The sequence below is a fragment of the Pseudophryne corroboree genome, chromosome 9 (genome assembly GCF_028390025.1).
Source record: "Pseudophryne corroboree isolate aPseCor3 chromosome 9, aPseCor3.hap2, whole genome shotgun sequence".
NCBI classification, from domain to species: domain Eukaryota; kingdom Metazoa; phylum Chordata; class Amphibia; order Anura; family Myobatrachidae; genus Pseudophryne; species Pseudophryne corroboree.
In genome coordinates, this window is record NC_086452.1 from 400443601 (window position 1) to 400465443 (window position 21843).

Genomic DNA, 21843 nt, shown 5'->3' on the forward strand with positions numbered 1-21843 from the left:
CGCCAGCTTTCAAAAGTGACCAAAACATTAGCCAGAAAGCATAGGAGCTGAGAAGTGGTCTGTGGTCACCACCTGCAGAACAACTCCTTTATTGGGGGTGTCTTGCTAATTGCCTATAATTTCCACCTGTTGTCTATTCCATTTGCACAACAGCATGTGAAATTGATTGTCAATCAGTGTTGCTTCCTAAGTGGACAGTTTGATTTCACAGAAGTGTGATTGACTTGGAGTTACATTGTGTTGTTTAAGTGTTTCCTTTATTTTTTTGAGCAGTGTATATAATAAGAATTTACTCACCGGTAATTCTATTTCTCATAGTCCGTAGTGGATGCTGGGTACTCCGTAAGGACCATGGGGAATAGATGGGCTCCGCAGGAGACTGGGCACTCTTAAAAGAAAGATTAGGTACTATATCTGGTGTGCACTGGCTCCTTCCTCTATGCCCCTCCTCCAGACCTCAGTTAGGGAAACTGTGCCCGGAAGAGCTGACATTACTAGGAAAGGATTTGGAATCCAGGGTAAGACTCATACCAGCCACACCAATCACACCGTACAACTTGTGATAACTATACCCAGTTAACAGTATGAACAACAACTGAGCCTCATTCAACAGATGGCTCATAACAATAACCCTATAGTTAAGCAATAACTATATACATGTATTGCAGAAAGTCCGCACTTGGGACGGGCTCCCAGCATCCACTACGGACTACGAGAAATAGAATTACCGGTGAGTAAATTCTTATTTTCTCTGACGTCCTAGTGGATGCTGGGTACTCCGTAAGGACCATGGGGATTATACCAAAGCTCCCAAACGGGCGGGAGAGTGCGGATGACTCTGCAGCACCGAATGAGCAAACTCAAGGTCCTCCTCAGCCAGGGTATCAAACTTGTAGAATTTTGCAAAAGTGTTTGATCCCGACCAAGTAGCAGCTCGGCAAAGTTGTAAAGCCGAGACCCCTCGGGCAGCCGCCCAGGAAGAGCCCACCTTCCTCGTGGAATGGGCTTTTACTGATTTAGGATGCGGCAGTCCAGCCGCAGAATGTGCAAGTTGAATCGTGCTACAGATCCAGCGAGCAATAGTCTGCTTTGAAGCAGGAGCACCCAGCTTGTTGGGTGCATGCAGGATAAACAGCGAGTCAGTTTTTCTGACTCTAGCCGTCTTGGAAACATAGATTTTCAGGGCCCGGACTACGTCCAGCAACTTGGAATCCTCCAAGTCCCGAGTAGCCGCAGGCACCACAATAGGTTGGTTCAAATGAAACGCTGATACCACCTTTGGGAGAAATTGGGGATGAGTCCTCAATTCTGCCCTATCCATATGGAAAATCAGATATGGGCTTTTACAGGACAAAGCCGCCAATTCTGACACACGCCTACCTGAGGCCAAGGCCAACAGCATGACTACTTTCCACGTGAGATACTTCAACTCCACGGTCTGAAGTGGCTCAAACCAAAGTGATTTTAGGAAATCCAACACAACGTTGAGATCCCAAGGTGCCACTGGAGGCACAAAAGGGGGCTGAATATGCAGCACTCCCTTAACAAACGTCTGAACTTCAGGCAGTGAAGTCAGTTCTTTTTGAAAGAAAATAGACAGGGCCGAAATCTGGACTTTAATGGATCCCAATTTTAGGCCCATAGTCAATCCTGACTGTAGGAAGTGCAGAAATCGACCCAGCTGAAATTCCTCTGTTGGGGCCTTCCTGGCCTCACACCAAGCAACATATTTTCGCCATATGCGGTGATAATGTTTTGCTGTCACATCCTTCCTAGCTTTTATCAGCGTAGGAATGACTTCATCTGGAATGTCCTTTTCCATTAGGATCCGGCGTTCAACCGCCATGCCGTCAAACGCAGCCGCGGTAAGTCTTGGAACAGACAGGGCCCCTGCTGTAGCAGGTCCTGTCGTAGCGGCAGAGGCCAAGGGTCCTCTGAGATCATTTCTTGTAGTTCCGGGTACCAAGTTCTTCTTGGCCAATCCGGAAAGATGAGTATAGTTCTTACTCCTCTCTTTCTTATTATCCTCAGTACCTTTTGGTATGAGAGGAAGAGGAGGGAACACATAAACCGACTGGTACACCCACGGTGTCACTAGAGCGTCCACAGCTATCGCCTGAGGGTCCCTTGACCTGGCGCAATATCTTTTTAGCTTTTTGTTGAGGCGGGACGCCATCATGTCCACCTGTGGCCTTTCCCAACGATTTACAATCAGCTTGAAGACTTCTGGATGAAGTCCCCACTCTCCCGGGTGGAGGTCGTGCCTGCTGAGGAAGTCTGCTTCCCAGTTGTCCACTCCCAGAATGAACATCGCTGACAGTGCTAGCACATGATTCTCCGCCCATCGAAGAATCCTTGTGGCTTCTGCCATCGCCATCCTGCTTCTGGTGCCGCCCCGTCGGTTTACATGGGCGACCGCCGTGATGTTGTCTGACTGAATCAGCACCGGTTGGTTTTGAAGCAGGGGTTCTGCTTGACTCAGGGCATTGTAAATGGCCCTTAGTTCCAGAATATTTATGTGTAGGGAAGTCTCCTGACTCGACCACTGTCCTTGGAAGTTTCTTCCCTGAGTGACTGCCCCCCAACCTCGGAGGCTTGCATCCGTGGTCACCAGGACCCAGTCCTGAATGCCGAATCTGCGGCCCTCGAGAAGATGAGCACTCTGCAGCCACCACAGCAGAGACGCCCTGGCCCTTGGGGACAGGGTGATCAACCGATGCATCTGAAGATGCGATCCGGACCACTTGTCTAACAGATCCCACTGAAAGATCCTTGCATGGAACCTGCCGAAGGGAATTGCTTCGTAAGAAGCTACCATCTTACCCAGGACTCGCGTGCAGTGATGCACCGACACCTGTTTTGGTTTCAGGAGGTCCCTGACCAGAGATGACAATTCCTGGGCCTTCTCCTCTGGGAGAAACACCTTCTTCTGTTCTGTGTCCAGAATCATGCCCAAGAACAGCAGACGCGTCGTAGGAATCAGCTGCGACTTTGGGATATTCAGAATCCAGCCGTGCTGTTGTAGCACTTCCCGAGATAGTGCTACTCCGACTAACAACTGCTCCTTGGACCTTGCCTTTATAAGGAGATCGTCCAAGTACGGGATAATTATAACTCCCTTCTTTCGAAGGAGTATCATCATTTCGGCCATTACCTTGGTAAATACCCTCGGTGCCGTGGACAGACCAAACGGCAACGTCTGGAATTGGTAATGACAGTCCTGTACCACAAACCTGAGGTACTCCTGGTGAGGTGAGTAAATGGGGACATGTAGGTAAGCATCCTTGATGTCCAGTGACACCATAAAATCCCCCTCTTCCAGGCTTGCAATAACCGCCCTGAGTGATTCCATTTTGAACTTGAACTTCCTTATAAGTGTTCAAGGAATTCAAATTTAGAATATGGTACCGAAACCAGACGGTTCGGTGAGACCCAAACATTGTGGAATAGTAACCCCGTCCCTGTTGAAGGAGGGGAACTTTGATTATCACCTGCTGAAGGTACAGCTTGTGAATTGCCGCCAGTACTACCTCCCTTTCCTTGGGAGCAGCTGGCAAGGCTAATTTGAGGTAACGGCGAGGGGGAGACGCCTCGAACTCCAGCTTGTATCCCTGAGATACCACTTGTAGAACCCAGAGATCCACCTGTGAGCGAACCCACTGGTCCCTGAAGTTCCGGAGACGCGCCACCACCGCACCTGGCTCCACCTGTGGAGCCCCAGCGTCATGCGGTGGACTTAGTGGAAGCAGGGGAGGATTTTTGTTCCTGGGAACTGGCTGTCTGGTGCAGCTTTTTCCCTCTACCCCTGCCTCTGGGCAGAAAGGACGCGCCTCTGACCCGCTTGTCTTTCTGAGGCCGAAAGGACTGTACTTGATAATACGGTGCTTTCTTAGGCTGTGAGGGAACCTGAGGTAAAAAAGTCGACTTCCCAGCTGTTGCTGTGGATACGAGGTCCGAGAGAACGTCCCCAAACAATTCCTCACCCTTATAAGGCAAAACCTCCATGTGCCTTTTAGAATCAGCATCACCTGTCCACGGCCGAGTCCATAATACTCTCCTGGCAGAAATGGACATTGCATTAATTCTAGATGCCAGCCGGCAAATGTCCCTCTGTGCATCCCTCATATATAAGACGACGTCTTTAATATGCTCTATGGTTAGCAAAATAGTATCCCTGTCAAGTAAATCAATGTTATCTGACAGGGTATCGGACCAAGCAGCTGCAGCACTACACATCCATGCTGAAGCAATTGCAGGTCTCAGTATAGTACCTGAGTGTGTATACACAGACTTCAGGATAGCCTCCTGCTTTCTATCTGCAGGCTCCTTTAAGGCGGCCGTATCCTGAGATGGCAGTGCCACCTTTTTTGATAAGCGTGTGAGCGCCTTGTCCACCCTAGGGGATGTTTCCCAACGTAACCTGTCCGTTGGCGGGAAAGGGTACGCCATTAGTAACCTCTTAGAAATCACTAATTTCTTATCTGGGGAACACCACGCTTCTTCACACAATTCATTTAACTCCTGAGATGGGGGAAAAGTCACTGGCTGCTTTTTCTCCCCAAACCCTTTTTAGTGGTAACCGGATTAATGTCAGAAATGTGCAACACATTTTTCATTGCCGTAATCATGCATCGGATGGCCCTTGTGGACTGTACATTTGTCTCATCCTCGTCTACACTGGAGTCAGACTCCGTGTCGACATCTGTGTCTGCCATCTGAGGTAGCGGGCGTTTTTGAGCCCCTGATGGCCTCTGAGACGCCTGGGCAGGCGCGGGCTGAGATGCCGGCTGTCCCAAAGCTGTTACGTCATCGAACCTTTTATGCAAGGAGTTGACACTGTCGGTTAATACCTTCCACATATCCATCCACTCTGGTGTCGGCCCCGCAGGGGGCGACATCACACTTATCGGCTCCTGCTCCGCCTCCACGTAAGCGTCCTCATCAAACATGTCGACACAGCCGTACCGACACACCGCACACACACAGGGAATGCTCTGACTGAGGACAGGACCCCACAAAGTCCTTTGGGGAGACAGAGAGAGAGTATGCCAGCACACACCAGAGCGCTATATAACAGAGGGATTTACACTAACACAAAGTGAATTTTCCCCCAATAGCTGCTTATATCACCTTTTGCGCCTAAATTTATGTGCCCCCCCCCCTCTCTTTTTTACCCTTCTTGTAGTGCATACTGCAGGGGAGAGCCTGGGGAGCGTCCTTCCAGCGGAGCTGTGAAGAGAAAATGGCGCCGCTTTTTTAATAATGTTAATGGCGGGGGATTAGGCACATATACAGTTTATAACTGTATTATGTGCACATTTGCCAAAAGGTATACTTATTGCAGCCCAGGGCGCCCCCCCCCCCCCCCCAGCGCCCTGCACCCACCAGTGACCGGAGCGTGTGGTGTGCTGTGGGAGCAATGGCGCACAGCTGCAGTGCTGTGCGCTACCTTATTGAAGACCGGAGTCTTCAGCCGCCGATTTTCTCCTGGTTCTTCCGTCTTCTGGCTCTGCAAGGGGGACGGCGGCGCGGCTCCGGGAACGGACGATCGAGGTCGGGCCCTGTTTCGATCCCTCTGGAGCTAATGGTGTCCAGTAGCCTTAGAAGCACAAGCTAGCTGCAAGCAGGTAGGTTTGCTTCTCTCCCCTCAGTCCCTCGTAGCAGTGAGTCTGTTGCCAGCAGATCTCACTGAAAATAAAAAACCTAACAAATACTTTCTTTTCTAGTAAGCTCAGGAGAGCCCACTAGGTGCATCCAGCTCTGGCCGGGCACAGATTCTAACTGAGGTCTGGAGGAGGGGCATAGAGGGAGGAGCCAGTGCACACCAGATATAGTACCTAATCTTTCTTTTAAGAGTGCCCAGTCTCCTGCGGAGCCCGTCTATTCCCCATGGTGTTTACGGAGTACCCATCATCCACTAGGACGTCAGAGAAATATATCATACACACAGCTGTATAGATATAGCGCACATGTATGTCTAACACACACGCATACAGCTGGATATTTAGCACACATGTATGTCACAAACACGCACACACAGCAATATATGGCACACACACACACACACACACACACACACACACACACACACACACACACACACACACACACACAGTTACAGTATATAGCACACATGTATGTCACACACACACACACACACACGCACACACCACAGTTATAGTATATAGCACACATGTATGTCAAACACACACACACCAGTTACAGTATATAGTACACATGTATGTCTCACATACACACAGTTACAGTATATAGCACACATGTATGTCACACACACACACACACACACAGTTACAGTATATAGCACATTTACACTGTGTCACACACACACACACACACCTTTTTCAAAATAAAATAAAACAGCCATGTAAAGCAAGTAAATAGTAAATAAGCACCCCCCTCCCCCCCATATACCCTGGAATACGTGAAAGAGTCAGACACACTCCTGCAGATGGAATTACGGAGTACTGACCCAGCCAACATCAGTCACCCACCCATCATTCTCCCAGCCTGGCTCTCCCGAAAGAGACACAAACCTTTTGGCTGCTGCAGAGTCCGCGGAGCCTCGCATCCGTAGAGCCTAACTATCTCTCCCCAAGGGAACTTCCTGAGAGGAGCAGCCTCCAGCTCTCAGAATATATGTGGCGCTTTATACACACACCCTGCGGAGCTCCTCCATCTCCATAAAAAAAACCAGATGTATCGGTAAGTTGTGCGATGGATCGATGGGCAGGGGGGGTTTCCAGGTACTCGGAAACCTCCCCTGCGTGCGCGTATGGTGGTATATACTAAGGTGCGAGTGTTTTGGAATGAGTGTGTTGGGTTGACCCTGTTTAGGTCGACACTCATTAGATCGACCACTATTGGTCGACAGGCAGTAGGTTGACACATGGAAATGGTCGACATGGAAAAGTTTGACACCCTTTTTTTTTTTTTTTTTTGGTGTCGTTTTCTTCGTAAAGTGACCAGGAACCTCAATCAATGCACTGCTTCGCTCGCCGTGCTCCAGGTAAGGAGCCTTGCTGCGCTCAGCACAGGTTACTATTCCCAATCGTAGTCCATGTGGATCATAAATTAAGACAAAGTTCAAAAAATGAAGAAAAAAAATGCAAATAATGCATGTCGACCTTTTCATGTGTTGACCTGTACCATGTCAACCTAATGATCACCTTGTGCAGGTGTCACCCTAATGCATGTTGACCAATAGTGGTCGATCTATTGAGTGTCGATCTAAGTAAGGTTGCTATGGGCTTCTAAAGAAAACTCACACCTTAGTAAATATACCCCTTTGCTGGTAAATCTGCTAAATTATGTTTAGACGTTCAAGGACTACAAGGCCTGGATTTGAGAACTATTGATGTTGGGCCTTATTCAGATGCGGCGGCAAAGTGGCTATTGTTCGCATACCAGTCAATGTTTTCTTATTGCGCACACACAGCAATGAACTGCAGTTGCAACAGCACCGAGGAATTGGTTGCAAAGTGAGTGACGGAAAGACAGCGTTTGGGGGTGGTAACTGGGAGTGGTCAGGTAAACGCAGGTGTGTCAAGGCCATAGGCGTGCGCAGGGGAGTGCCTGGTGCGCACAAGCTCCCCCTAATGTCCGGCACCCCCCTTACACACGCCTGTAACTGAATCATTGCCAGGTTTGCAGTTCTATTCCTGACTGTGTACGCCCACCCGCACTCTACGCCCGCCAGCACAGACCGCCCGCTCTCTACGCCGTCCGCCTGCTCGCTATGCCCGCCCACCCCCACTCTTTACACCCGCCCACCCCCGCTCTTTACACCTGCGCCCGCCCTCCACCTGCCGCTTCCCTCTCTTCACCTACTCGCTACGCCCGATCAGCAGGCTTGGCGATAGGGGAAGAGACACGCCGCTGCAGGGGCAGTAGAGGGTGCATTTGTCAGCTGCACCCACTACTGGAACCCACATGTGAACAGGACTGCAGGGAAGGAGGGGGTGCGAGCGCACCCACAAGTAATATATAATGTATTTGGAGAGGCACTATGTGTCACAAAATGTGTGCGTGTGGGGTGGGGCACTGTGTGGCATATGTGTTTTGGGTGCACTGTGTATTATATAATGTGTTTGGGGTACTATGGGGTCTATTAAGGCCGGGGCATAATGTGGCGTAATATGAATTTTGCCTTATACCGTGTGGCGTAATGTAGATTTTGGCTCATACTGTGTGGCATAATGTGAATTTTATCTCTTACTGTGTGGCGTAATGTAAATTTTATTTCATACTGTGTGACATAATGTGAATTTGGCTCATACTGTGTGGCGTAATGTGAATTTCGGCTCATACCGTGTGGCATAATGTGAATTTTGCACCAAGGCTCACCACTCTCTAGTTCCACCACTGGGTCAGAGATAGGTTGGGGAAGTGTAAGTAGCGATAGGATGCAGCGGCAGCTAGGACTTATGCCGTAGCGGACAGTCAGTAGTGGCTACTGGTCGCACCATTATGTTTAATTTTATTTCTCTGGGGTGTATTGTATCTACTTGTATTATTAGGAACTAGAGAGAAATTAGATTGCACCATGTGATTTTACTGAGAGAATGTAAAATAGTGTTAGACATGTCCCTGGGCGGTGTGCGAGACACGCCCAAAAGGCGGTGCTAGACACGCCCCTCCAGCAGTGCACCCCCTAATAAAATTTGCTGCGCACGCCTATGGTCAAGGCCATTCAGTTACCATTTTCTGGGCGTGCATAAATTAGCAGCATACCTTACAACTGTCCCCAATTTTCGCGGGACAGTCCCGTTTTTTTGGGGACTGTCCCACCCACGGGCCATAGTGTCCCACGGTGTGGGGAGCAGTTGGGAGACTCCTGTCACTGCTGCTCTGCTTAGCAGCATCTATGCACAGGTGACAGAGGGAGAGAAGGCATGCCAGCAGCTCAGAGAGCACTGGGCATGTCCCTCAGTGACGGCTAAAGGGGGCGTGACTCGCGATCGCGGCTCTGCCCCGAGGCCATACCCCTTTCATATAGGCTGCGCCCCTTTTCGGGTGCGTGCAAAAGTCCCACTTTTCACCTTTGCAAAGTTGGGAGGTATGTAGCAATTGTGATCTTGTTTGCTTGCTACTGGAGAGTCCTTAACATCCTGGGAGAGCTGCTCAGTCGCTGCGTCTACAGCAGTGCCGGATTTCCCCCCCCCCCCCCCTCGCTTCCCCCCAGTAGAGAAGCTGATGTCCCCCAGGCCCCGGCTGTGTACCCACATCGCGCATCTGCTGTATAAGCAAATAGGCTGCCCACTGACCAAGCGCAGGTGGTTCCGGCCGATGTTGAACTAGGCTGCATTGGCGCGCCGGCTATATCTTCCTCTGTCTTGGGCTCCGGTTCCGCCCCCCGGCTCTCTCTTTGCCCCCGCAACCAGCGTCTTCTGGGAAAGCCGCCCCCAGCCCACCCACAGTGGCCTGCACTGCCGCAGAGTTAGAAGGACAGAGACAGTCGGTGAGGATGGCACTTTTCAAAAACTAGGCCCCAAACAGCACCTCATGCAAAGATGCAGATGAGGTGCAATGAGGTAGCTGTATGACTAAGCCAAGCGACACAAACAATTGGCCCATCTAGGAGTGGCACTGCAGTGGCAGACAGGAGGGCAGATATAAAAAAAAGGCCCCAAACAGCACCTCATGCAAAGATGTAGAAGAGGTGCAATGAGGTAGCTGTATGACTAATCCAAGCGACACAAACAATTCCCACTAGAATTGTACAGCAATATCACTGAAATTATACGGCAATATCACTGGAATTATATGGCAGTACCACTGGACATATACGGCAGTATCACTGGAATTATATGGCAGTACCTCTGGACATATACGGAAGTGTCAGAAAGGATGGCACTTTAAAAAATAATCCCCAAACAGCACATGATGCAAAGAAGAGAAAGAGGTGCAAGATGGAATAGTCCTTGGGCCCTCCCACCCACCCTTATGTTGTATAAACAGAACATGCACACTTTAACAAACCAATAATTTCAGCGACAGGTTCTGCCACACGACTGTGGCTGAAATGACTGGTTTGTTTGGGCCCCCACCAAAAAAGAAGCAATCAATCTCTCCTTGCACAAACTGGCTCTACAGAGTCAAGATATTGACCTCCTCCTCATCCTACGATTCCTCACCCCTTTCACTGTGTACATCCCCCTCCTCATAGAGTATTTATTGGTCCCCACTGGAATCCACCATTAGAGGTCCCTGTGTACTTTCCGGAGACAATTGCTGGTCAAGGTCTTCCCGGAGGAATTTATAATTCATTTTGATGAACATCATCTTCTCCACATTTTGTGGAAGTAACCTCCTACGCCGATCGCAGACAAGGTTACCGGCTGCACTAAACACTCTTTCGGAGTACACACTGGAGGGGGTGCAGCTTAGGTAAAATAAAGCCAGTTTGTGCAAGGGCATCCAAATTGCCTCTTTTTCCTGTCAGTATACATACATGCCTACTTGGATGCTGTCACTCATATAATCCTCCACCATTCTTTCAATGGTGACAGAATCTTATGCAGTGACAGTAGACATGTCAGTAATCGTTGCAGGTCCTTCAGTCCAGACCAGATGTCAGCTTTTGCTCCTGAATGTCCTGCATCAACGCCAGCGAGTGGGCTAGGAAATCTTATCCTTTTCCTCGCAGCCGCAGTGGCGGGAGAAACTGAAGGAGGAGCTGTTGATGGGTCACGTTCCGCTTGAGTTGACAATTTACTCACCAGCAGGTCTTTGCACCTCTGCACACTTGTGTCTGCCGGAAAGGGAGATACAACATAAGCTTTAAATCTAGGATCGAGCAGGGTGGCCAAAATGTAGTGCTCTGATTTCAACAGATTGACCACCCTTGAATCCTGGCAAAGCGAATGAAGGGCTCCATCCACATGTCCCACATACTTAGCGGAATCGCTCTTTCTTAGCTCCTCCTTCAATTTCTCCAACTGCTTCTGCAAAAGCCTGATGAGGGGAATGACCTGACTCAAGCTGGCAGTGTCTGAACTGACTTCACGTGTGGCAAGTTCAAAGGGTTGGAGAACCTTGCACAAGACGGAAATCATTCTCCACTGCGCTTGAGTCGGGTGCATTCCTGCTCCTTTGCCTATATCGTAGGTGGATGTATAAGTTTTAATGGCCTTTTGCTTCTCCTCCATCCTCTGAAGCATATAGTGTTGAATTCCACCTCGTTACCACCTCTTGCATCAGTTGATGGCAGGGAAAGTTCAGGAGTGTTTGCTGGTGCTCTAGTCTTCGGCACACAGTGGCAGAATGTCAAAAGGGGCCCGCAATTTGGGGGCCACCGACAGCATCTCTTGTACACCCCTGTCGGGTTTTTTTAAATTCAGCACCACCAAATTAATTGTATGTGCAAAATTTGGGACGTGCTGGAATTTGCCCAGTTGTAATGCACGCACAATATTGGTTGCATTGTCCGATATCACAAATCCCCAGGAGAGTCTAAGTGGAGTAAGCCAATGTGCGATGATGTTCCTCAGTTTCCATAAGAGGTTGTCAGCGGTGTGCCTCTTACAGAAAGTGGTGATACACAGCATAGCCTGCCTAGAAACGAGTTTGGATTTGTGAGATGCTGCTACTGGTGCCTCCACTGCTGTTGTTGCTGCGGGAGGCAATACATCTACCCAGTGAGATGTCAGTCATATAGTCCTTAGTCTGCCCTGTTCCACTTGTCCACGTGTCCATGGTTACGTGGACACTGGATAAAACCGCATTTTTTTAGGACACTGGCGACACTTTTTCTGATTTGGTACCGGGGACACACTACCTCCATCAATTGTCTAAATCCCACTGCACCAATGGCGGATACCGGACGCTCATCTAACACCAACATAAGTGTCAAGGCCTCAGTTATCCGCTTTGCAACAGGATGACTGCTGTCATCTTTCATCTTCTTCACAAAGGACTGTTGGACAGTCAATTGCTTACTGGAATTAGTACAAGTGGTCTTCCGACTTCCCCTCTGGGATGATGATCGACTCACAGCAGCGGCAGCAACAGCAGGCGTACCACTCAAGGATCCTCCGGAGGAATTCCAGTTAGGAGAGAACCCCTCAGTCTTCCCTGTGACATGGCCTGCAGGACTACTGACGTTCCTCACTGAGGAGAAAGTTGGCGTTGAGGGAGTTGGTGGTGTGGCTTGCAGGAGCTTGGGTACAAGAGGAAGAAGAGATTTTGGTGTCAGTGGACTGCTTACGCTCTTACCCAAAGTTTCTGAACTTGACAATGACTTCTGATGAATGCGCTGCAGGTGACGTATAAGGGAGCATGTTCCTAGGTGCTTAACATCCTTACCCCTACTTATTACAGATTGATAGAGGCAACACATGGCTTGACACCTGTTGTCCGGATTTGTGGAGAAATAATTCCACACCGAAGAGGTGGCTTTTTTTGTATTTTGCCCAGGCATCACAATGGGCTTCTTCATCCCACAGACAACAGATGTCTCCCCCAGTGCCTCATTTAAACAAACCACATCACCATCAGAATCCTCCTCGTCAACTTCCTCCTCAGCACCAGCAACACCCATATCCTCATCCTGGTGTACTTCAACAGTGACATCTTCTTCAATTTGACAGAAACTGGACTGTGGGTGCTCCTTCCAGCACTTGCAGCGGGCGTGCAAATGGTGGAAGGAGCCACCCCTTCCCGTCCAGTGTTGGGAAGGTCAGGCATCGCAACCGCCGACACACTTGGACTCTCCTTGGGGATTTGTGATACCATCTTAGAACGCACAGTTCTTTGCTGTGCGTTTTCCAGCTTAACTCATTTTTCTAGCGGGAGGATGAGGGCTTCCATCATCATGTGAAGCTGAACCACTAGTCATGAACATAGGCCAGGGCCTTAGCCATTCTTTGCCACTCCGTGTCGTAAATGGCATATTGGCAAGGTTACGGTTCTCCTCAGACCATTTAAATTTCCAGTTACTTTTAAAAAAAAATCTGCAATTGGTGGACTTATACGGCAGTACCCCAGTACTAATACAGCAGTACCCCTGGACTCATACGGCAGTGTCACATAGGATGGCACTTTTCAAAAACAAGGCCCCAAACAGCACCTCATGCAAAGCTGGAATTATACATCCAAATCACTGGAATTAATTGGCAAGATCACTGTAATTAATAATTATAAATCACTGAAATTAATTGGCAAAATCACTGTAATTATACGTCCAAATCACTGGAATTAAATGGCAAAATCTCGCTATCGCCAGCCTAATGAAGTGGAATCTAGAGGGGATTTGGTACCGGGGACACAATACCTCCATCAATTGTCTAAATCCCACTGCACTAATGGCGGATACCGGGCATACATCTAACACCAACATAAGTGTCAAGGCCTCAGTTATGAGGGCTTCCATTGTCATGTAAAGCTGAACCACTAGTCATGAACATAGGCCAGGGCCCCAGCCATTCCTTGCCACTCCGTGTCGTAAATGGCATACTGGCAAGTTTACATTTCTCCTCAGACCATTTCAATTTCTTTTTTGGGGTCTTTTTACTGAACTTTGGATTTTTGGATTTTACATGCCCTCTACTCTGACATTGGGCATCGGACTTGGCAGACGACTTGATGGCATTTCATCGTCTATGTCATGACTAGTGGCAGCAGCTTCAGCACTAGGAGGAAGTGGTTCTTCATCTTTCCCTATTTTATCCTCCAAATTTTGTTCTCCATTATTTTTCTGGAGTTGTATAACATAATATGCGGTACAGGAGAGCGTACCTCACAGGGCAAACCCTGTAAAAATTATTTGGATTAAATATTAATAACCCCTTTATTTGGAGTAAATAATGTAAAGCACAGGACAGCACCACTGAACTTATATGGCAGCACCACTGGTCTGGATTTATATGGAATTATATGAACTTACAGTATATGGACATATACGGCAGTACCACTGGACATATACGGCAGTACCACTGGACAATTACGGCAGCACAGGGACACCACCACTGGACTGATGCAGGACAACACAGCACCACTGCAATGGACTGGACTTATACAGAAGCACTGGACATATGGCAGCAGAGGACACCACTGTGACTGGTCACTGGACTGACTGATGCACAGAACACTGCCACTGGTCTGATGCAGGAGAACACAGCAACACTGTAAGGGACTTATTATACAGCAGCACTGGACATATGGCAGCAGAGGATACCACTGTGACTGGTCACTGGACTGACTGATGCAGTGTCCTACCACTGGTCTGATGCAGGAGAACACAGCAACACTATAAGGCAGGGGTGTAGCCAGAACTCTATGGGCCCCTTAGCAACATTTTGAAGGGGCCCCTATCCAAGTGCTTCTAGAGAGACACCTCTCCACAGCAGTTGTTAATGTTCGGCCCCATAGTAGTGCCCTAGTTCATTTTCTGAACCATAGTAGTGCCCTAGTAAGTTATGGCACACTGTAGGGCTGCCGGTTCATATTATGCCACACTACAGTGTCCCCATGTAATATTGTGCCACAATACAGTGCCCCAGTTCATATTATGTAACATTATAATGTCTGCCAGTTAATTTGATACCACATTACAATGAACAGGCCCAAATATATTGTAACCCCCCCCCAAGGGAAAAGTATGTAAGGGTCCCTATGTACCACCCAGTGGTGATAAATGTATAGCACCTATAACTGTGACAGGGAGGTGGGCCCCTCTCAGCTCTGGACCCCATAGCAGCTGCACTCCCTGCACCTATGGTATCTACGCCCTTGCTGTAATGATCTTATTATACAGCAGCACTGAACATATGGCAGCAGAGGACACCACTGTGACTGGTCACTGGACTGACTGATGCACAGGACACTACCACTGGTCTGATACAGAACAACACAGCAACACTGTAAGGGACTTATTATACGGCAGCACTGAACATATGGCAGCAGAGGACAACACTGTGACTGGTCACTGGAATGACTTATGGCTGATGCACAGGACACTACCACTGGTCTGATGCAGGAGAACACAGCAACACTGTAAGGGACTAATTATACAGCAGCACTGGACATATGGCAGCAGAGGACACCACTGTGACTGATCACTGGACTGACTGATGCACAGGACACTACCACTGTGACTGGACTGAAGCAGCACAATACACTACCACTGAACTGATGCAGCACAACACAGCACCCTACACAGCAGCACTGGACATATGGCAGCAGAGGACACAAGCACTGTGACTGGACAGATGCAGCACAAGACACGGACACTGAGAGAACGGAGACACGTCCTCTCTCTACACTCTCCAATTCCGGAGTGAAAATGGCTGCATCGCGCGGCTCCTTATATGGAATCCAAACCCCACGAGAATCCAACTGCGAGATGATTACGTTTTGCCTCGTTCTGATTTCCGAGTCAGACGGAAAAACCCAAGCCTGACTCGGAACCGGGCTCGTGACATGAAGTCCGGTAGGGTTCGGTTCTCTGAGAACTGAACCCGCTCATCTCTAGTAAAAAGGGGACTCTACCTGCTGTAGTGTGTAAAAAGGGGGACTCTGCTGCCGTAATGTGTAAAAGGGAGCTCTGCCTGCCGCAATGTGCAAAAGGGGAATCTACCTGCCAAAATGTGTAAAAGGGGGACTCTACCTGCTGTAGTGTGAAAAAAGGAGAACTCTGCCTGCCTAATGTGTAAAAAGGGGGACTCTACCTGCCGAAATGTGTGAAAGGGGACTGTATCTGCCGTATTGTATGACAGGGGCTCTACCTGCCGTACAGTGTAAAAGGGGACTCTACCTGTCATAATGTGTGATAGGGGCTCTACCTGGCGCAATATGAATAAGGGGCTCTTCCTGGTGTGTATAAGGGGAACTACTGTGTGGTGTAATGGGACTGATGGACACTAATGGGTGGTGTAATATGAATTGTTACTATTCTGGGACCACACTTCTTCCCGTGGTGCTTGTGGGGGCGGACGACCAATATCATTATGCCTAGGGGCGGCCTGACTCCTAAATCTGGCTCTGATCTACAGAGGCAGTTGTACACTATGGGACGGAAATGTCGGCATCCCTATGCTCAGGTTAGCTTCTGGCCATTTTAGCATATAATCGCAATTGCGTATGGCAATAGATAGCAACAGCAGCAGCAGCAGCAAGAACAACCGCATCTGATCTAGGCCCACTGTTACTAAAACAGGCCGCAATCTGTCTGGACTCTGAGCTCCTGAATTACATGGGGCCTAACAGAGTGGTTGGAAAAGGAAAGCATGTGCAGTGCCTGATTCAGAGCTGCACGCATCTTCACATGCATGAAAATATCTAACTTATATGGCACATGTGTTACCCAGAGTGTACGCGGATAGATGCCGTTGCTATCGAGACAGACAGTATCCGAAATGTTGTGGAAAAGTGATGGCTGCTCCTGGTGACAGTGAGGTGGCTAGTAGTGCACGCAAAAACGGATTGTGCTGTGGGCGTGTTATGGGAGTGTCATGGGCGTGTCCATCCAGGCAACTGCGTTCCCAGACCAACAGCCGCAGGTGTAGGCGGCCATGATGAGACAGAGAGACTGCACCAGCCGTGGGGCTGGTGCAAGTTCCAAAGGTGCAGCCTATGGTGGCCTATAAAGACGTATCAATCGGTATTACAGCGGCACGTGTGCTAAAAGTGTCTCAGTCCAGGCACCTCAGTCCTTTCAGAAGGGTAACCGGCAATAGACGCAGCTGCTTGTGCTTCTGCGTGTGCGACAGATAACATCGGCCAAATGGATTTATGCCAAAACATTTTATAATACATACATATTTGCTTTTCAGATTTGCTGATATTGCAGGAGATATTGCTGTGTGTCTGTGAGCAGCAATTGCTTAAAGAACATAAACAAAAGAAAATTGAAAGCTTTGATGATAGCTCGTTGCTCAGCTGCTTGAGAAAAAATATATTTAGAAAGGTAAATTTACCATGTATAGATAAAAACACGGCACATACCAACAGTATCCAACACACAGGCTGTGAAAGTGGCTGAATGAATACAAATGACAAAGCATAAGGGTGTATGGGACGGTTTTTGTTTAAGAAGTACCATACTGTACCTGTATATTGTAGTCACATGTTATAGTCCTGCCTACAAGCCCGAGAGAAGCTTAAGATAGTGCTGAGCATTTTATACCAAAGCTTTCTGTGTTATTCTACTTGCTAAATGGGCCTGGAGACTGCAGGAAATAAGATTGTTGGTAACTATGGCCCTCATTCCAAGTTGATCGCTAGCTGCCGTTGTTCGCTGTGTAGCGCTCATTTAAAAAAACAGCAAAACTACGCATGCGCATGAGCCGCAATGCACATGCGCGGCGTATGGGTACAAAGAGCATCGTTGTTTTGCACTGCTTCTAGCGATTCCATTCGCACAGCCGATCGCAAGGAACTTGACAGGAAGTGGGAGTTTATGGGTGTCAACCGAACGTTTTCTGGGTGTGTTTGGAAAAACGCAGGCGTGTCCAGGCGTTTGCAGGGCGGGTATTTGACGTCAATTCCGGGACCTTCGTCGCAGCAATCATCGCACAGAATAAGTAACTACAGGACTGGTCTTGTTTTGCACAAAATGTTTTTGTACCGCTCGGCTGCACAGGCGTTCGCACTCTTGCAAAGTGAAAATCCACTCCCCCGTGGGTGGTGACTATGCGTTTGCACGGCTGCAAAAAGTAGCTAGCGAGCGATCAACTCGGAATGAGGGCCTATGGGCCAGAGCCGGATTAAGGGTGGTGGGGTCCCAGTGGCAATGAAGTTGTGTGGCCCCCCAGTAGTAAAATTGGTCTTGTGCACCCCACATCCCCTGTATGACACACACACGGGGAAATTCAGAGTTGATCGCAGCAAATTTGTTAGCAGTTGGGCAAAACCATGTGCAGTGCAGGGGGGGCAGATATAACATGTGCAGAGAGAGTTAGATTCGGGTGGGTTATTATTTTGTTTCTGTGCAGGGTAAATACTGGCTGCTTTATTTTTACACTGCAATTTAGATTTCAGATTGAACACACCCCACCCAAATCTAACTTCCTCTGCACATGTTATATCTGCCCCGCCTGCAGTGCACATGGTTTTGCCCAACTGCTAACAAATTTGCTGCTGCAATCAACTCTGAATTAGGCCCATTGCTCTCTACCTGGACCAGCTGAGGTCGGACCAGCACCGACGCACCAGATGCTGCCAGCTCCCGCACCTTGTCTTGCGGGATTTCACCACACCATCCCGCGAGATCCACTGCAAACAGACTCCCCCCTCGCCGGCCTCACATCTGCCTGAGAGGTAAGGCTGCACTTGAATACAGCTCTGGGACGGCCGCCCCTGCCGCCCCTCCCTTAATTTGGCCCTGCTATTGGTCTAATTCATGTCTGCACGCAATTGCAATTGTGATTTTCTAGGATAGAGAGCTGCTGATATCAGCGAGTGCAGCTGCTGCCCCGGAAATGAAAAGAGACGTCCACCGGAGCCATTGCACACTCATTCACAAATGTAACAACATTCGCAGTCTATACGCAAAAAAAAGAGGAACGTTGGGTCTCAGGGTTGGACTATGACTGGACACAGCTGTAGTGCAGATGCCATGTTTTTGCACGTATGAACTTGCAGCTGATGGCAGATACCCACCCTGCATTTTTCCAACCTCTCCCTGTAAATTCCCCGGTAACATTTACAAACACATTGACACCAGCACGGAAAAACTTCTATGTACACTGAAATTGCACTTACATTTTGTCCTCCAAACAAATGGAAGGACCCACCACATTGGCTGCTCCGCTTATCATTTTAAAGGCAAAGTAATTTTCCGGACATTCTTTCTCATTCCCACACTTGGGGCGCTTCTTTGTCAGGACTGAAAAAGAGTAATGTACTGCATAATTTATAACAATGTCTGTGGAAAGGAACAGATTGAGTCACATGAGGGCTGCTGGAACTGTAGAGACTCTGGGGTCAGAGTCTCTACATCAGCATTGGGGGCAAAGCAAAATGAGGAGGATACTTGCTCCTTTGCAAAACCATGATGCACTGCAGGTGGGGCAGATTTATAGGGCCTGATTTTGAACACAAGTCCAAACATGGGTGGAACATGCAAATGCCTGCAAACAGCGCATTCTCCGTAGAAAGTGATCACCAAATGCACATGAGCCAGGCCATGCATACACACACATACACAGACTGACCTGTCGATTGGTGGATCATTCTTTCTGTGCAATGGACGTTTTTGGACAGCATTCATGTAACTGCACGGAACTGATCCATCTTGTAGGAATGCCATGGGGGCATCGTGAGCGTGTAGGTAGACTTCCATGATCAAGCGGATGGAGATGGGACCACAGACCAATCTTTTGCACTCGTCAGGGGGGTGGACATAAGATCCGATACTAATGATGAACAATGGACGGCCCAGCCTTTCGCCTGGAGATGGACAGATATTTGGCACAGACGAGCAGATGTTCGCATTAGCATAAGGTAATAAGCATGATGTCGAAGCCATACGTTATACCGGCTGCAGATGCGTCCAACTTAGCCAAAAGATTTAGAGTTGAGGGGCATGTCCAAGGTGAAACTTATACCGCAGTGTAAAAATAAAGCTGCCCAGCATCTGTGGGCTGCATGCAGAAGCAGCCAGTATTTTCCCTACATGCGAAAAAAAAATAATATATATATATATATATATATATATATATATATATATTTGCTCATCCTGCAGTGCAACGTGGTTTATTCAAGTGCAAACTTGCTCTTTTTTGCTTTGCTCCCAATTCTGAATCCGTCCCCTTGGGTCTGTACGATCTGTGCAGTCCTTTACATCCTTTTCTAGTATTATGGGACAATGTAAAAGACAACTAAACCGCAAATACAGTTGCAGCATTATCAGTCAGTATTTTACCCCACCGCTACCGGTGCTAGATCCACCTATGCCAGGCCTGGCCAGCCTGTGGCTCTCCAGCTGCTGTGAAACTACACATCCCAGTATCCCCTTCCAGAGTTCTAGCATTCCCTAATGGCAAAACCATACCTCCCAACATGACCCTCTCCAGGAGGGACACAATGCTCTGCTCCTGGACTTCCCTCTTTATTCATGATAGCTATCACCTGTGCTGAAACACCTTTCTTATCCATTATCCTGTTCAAAACAGGTGCTGACAATCATACATTAAGAGGGAATTCCAGAACAAGAGCATTCTGTCCATCCTGGAGAGGGTCATGTTGGGAGGTATGGAAAAACTGTGGCAGGGCATGCTGGGACTTGTAGTTTTACAACAGCTGGAGAGCCACAAGTTGACCAGGCCTGACCTATGGAGCTACCCTCCTTCCCCACGGGTATATATACACCCCCTCCTACACAGGCAGAGCACAGCGGAGTCTGTGTCAATGACAGGCCCTACCAGAGGGGGAGGGGTGAGAGGAAATTTTCCCTAGCCTCAAAATGTTATGACTTAATACAGTGGTTTCCAAACTTTTTTGAATCACGGCACCCTAGAATATCAGAATTTTTGTCACGGCACCCCTAGGCCAAAAATTTCTTATTGAGAAATTTAGAAAGAAATATTACATTAAGTAGATCGCGTTTATATGTCATCCTTAGGGTCAGTTGTGTGGTGAGGGACAAGATTTGCTTCTGTTTGGCCACATATTTTATGACTGGCAGTCATGACACTTTGTCTTGGTTTGGCAACAGATTTATTTCTGAAGAACATTCACTGTGACACATTTGCAGTTATGCTCTTAGGGCCCAACTTCGATTTGGAAGTAAAGCAAGGAAAATAAAATAAAACAAGTGTAACTTTGTATCTGGAACAAACCATTTTGCAATGCAGGGGGGGGGGGGTGGAAATATATTTCTATTGTATCTGTGCAGGGTAAATTCTGGTTGCTTTTGCATGTAGCCCACAGTTTCATTTTTGCACTGCAATTTATATTTTAGTTTGGACACATCTCTCCCAAATTTCTCTCTCTGCACATGTTACATCGACCCACCTGCAGTGCAACATGGTTTTGCCCAGGTGCGCAGTCACTAGCTTTTTTTATTTTTTGCTTTTTGCTTTACTTCCAGATCAGAATTACACCCTAATACCCCTTTCAGACAGACCATGAAATTACCGGGTGAAGCAGTTCCACCCGGTAATTTCATGTAACACGCGGGTCCTTTTTCTGTGTGAAAGGGTCAACCCGTGTTGTAATTCCCGGGACTTCGACCCAGGAATTTACCAGGGTCGGAGACACGGGAATTATGACACGGGTTGACCCTTTCACACAGACAAAATCCCCGTGTTGATCTGCAAATTACCGGGTCGAAATTTTCGACCCGGTAATTTGTATGTCTGTGTGAAGGGGGGGTCAGGCAGGTCCCAGCACTGAAATGCCGGGTAATTGCCGGGACTTTCAGACTTTTCTGTCTGAAAAGGGTATTAGTTGTCTCATTGAAATAACTGATAAAAGAGAACCACAGCTTGTAATCAGTGGTATAGGAAATGTCAAAACTATTTCACAATGCACTAATGTATTGGGATTTATACACACATTATTATTTTTTTTATTGTTAGTAGATTTTATTGTAGATAGATTTATTTTTTAGGTTTAGGTGTCCTTTAGTGTCATATAATTATTGAATTAAGCATTGATAATAAGTTTATGAAAGAAAACGAGGGCACGTTACATACCTGAAACAACTGCTTCCTCGTGACCTGAATGGTAACAAAACACATTAACAAATTAATTAAAATGTCTTAAAGGACAAGTGAACTTTGACATATGAACCATGCAGTTACACAGAGCCACCAACAAAACCCCTTTTCCCGGGTACAAAATGTCCTGCACACCGCCGGTCACAATACCTCCCCCTACATC

The 21843-nt window shown here is 48.0% G+C and overlaps 1 protein-coding gene across 3 annotated transcripts in view; it reads right to left on the reverse strand.

Moving 5' to 3' along the window:
- FAM3D (FAM3 metabolism regulating signaling molecule D) overlaps nt 1–21843 on the reverse strand; it is a 279642-nt gene that overhangs the window by 73051 nt on the left and 184748 nt on the right. For all 3 annotated transcript variants that reach the window (XM_063940890.1, XM_063940891.1, XM_063940892.1), the window contains 2 exons: nt 21657–21680; nt 18721–18844 (listed from right to left, as the gene is read on the reverse strand). In XM_063940890.1, coding sequence (XP_063796960.1) covers nt 18721–18844; nt 21657–21680 — 148 coding nt within the window. The remainder of the gene's footprint in view (nt 1–18720; nt 18845–21656; nt 21681–21843) is intronic.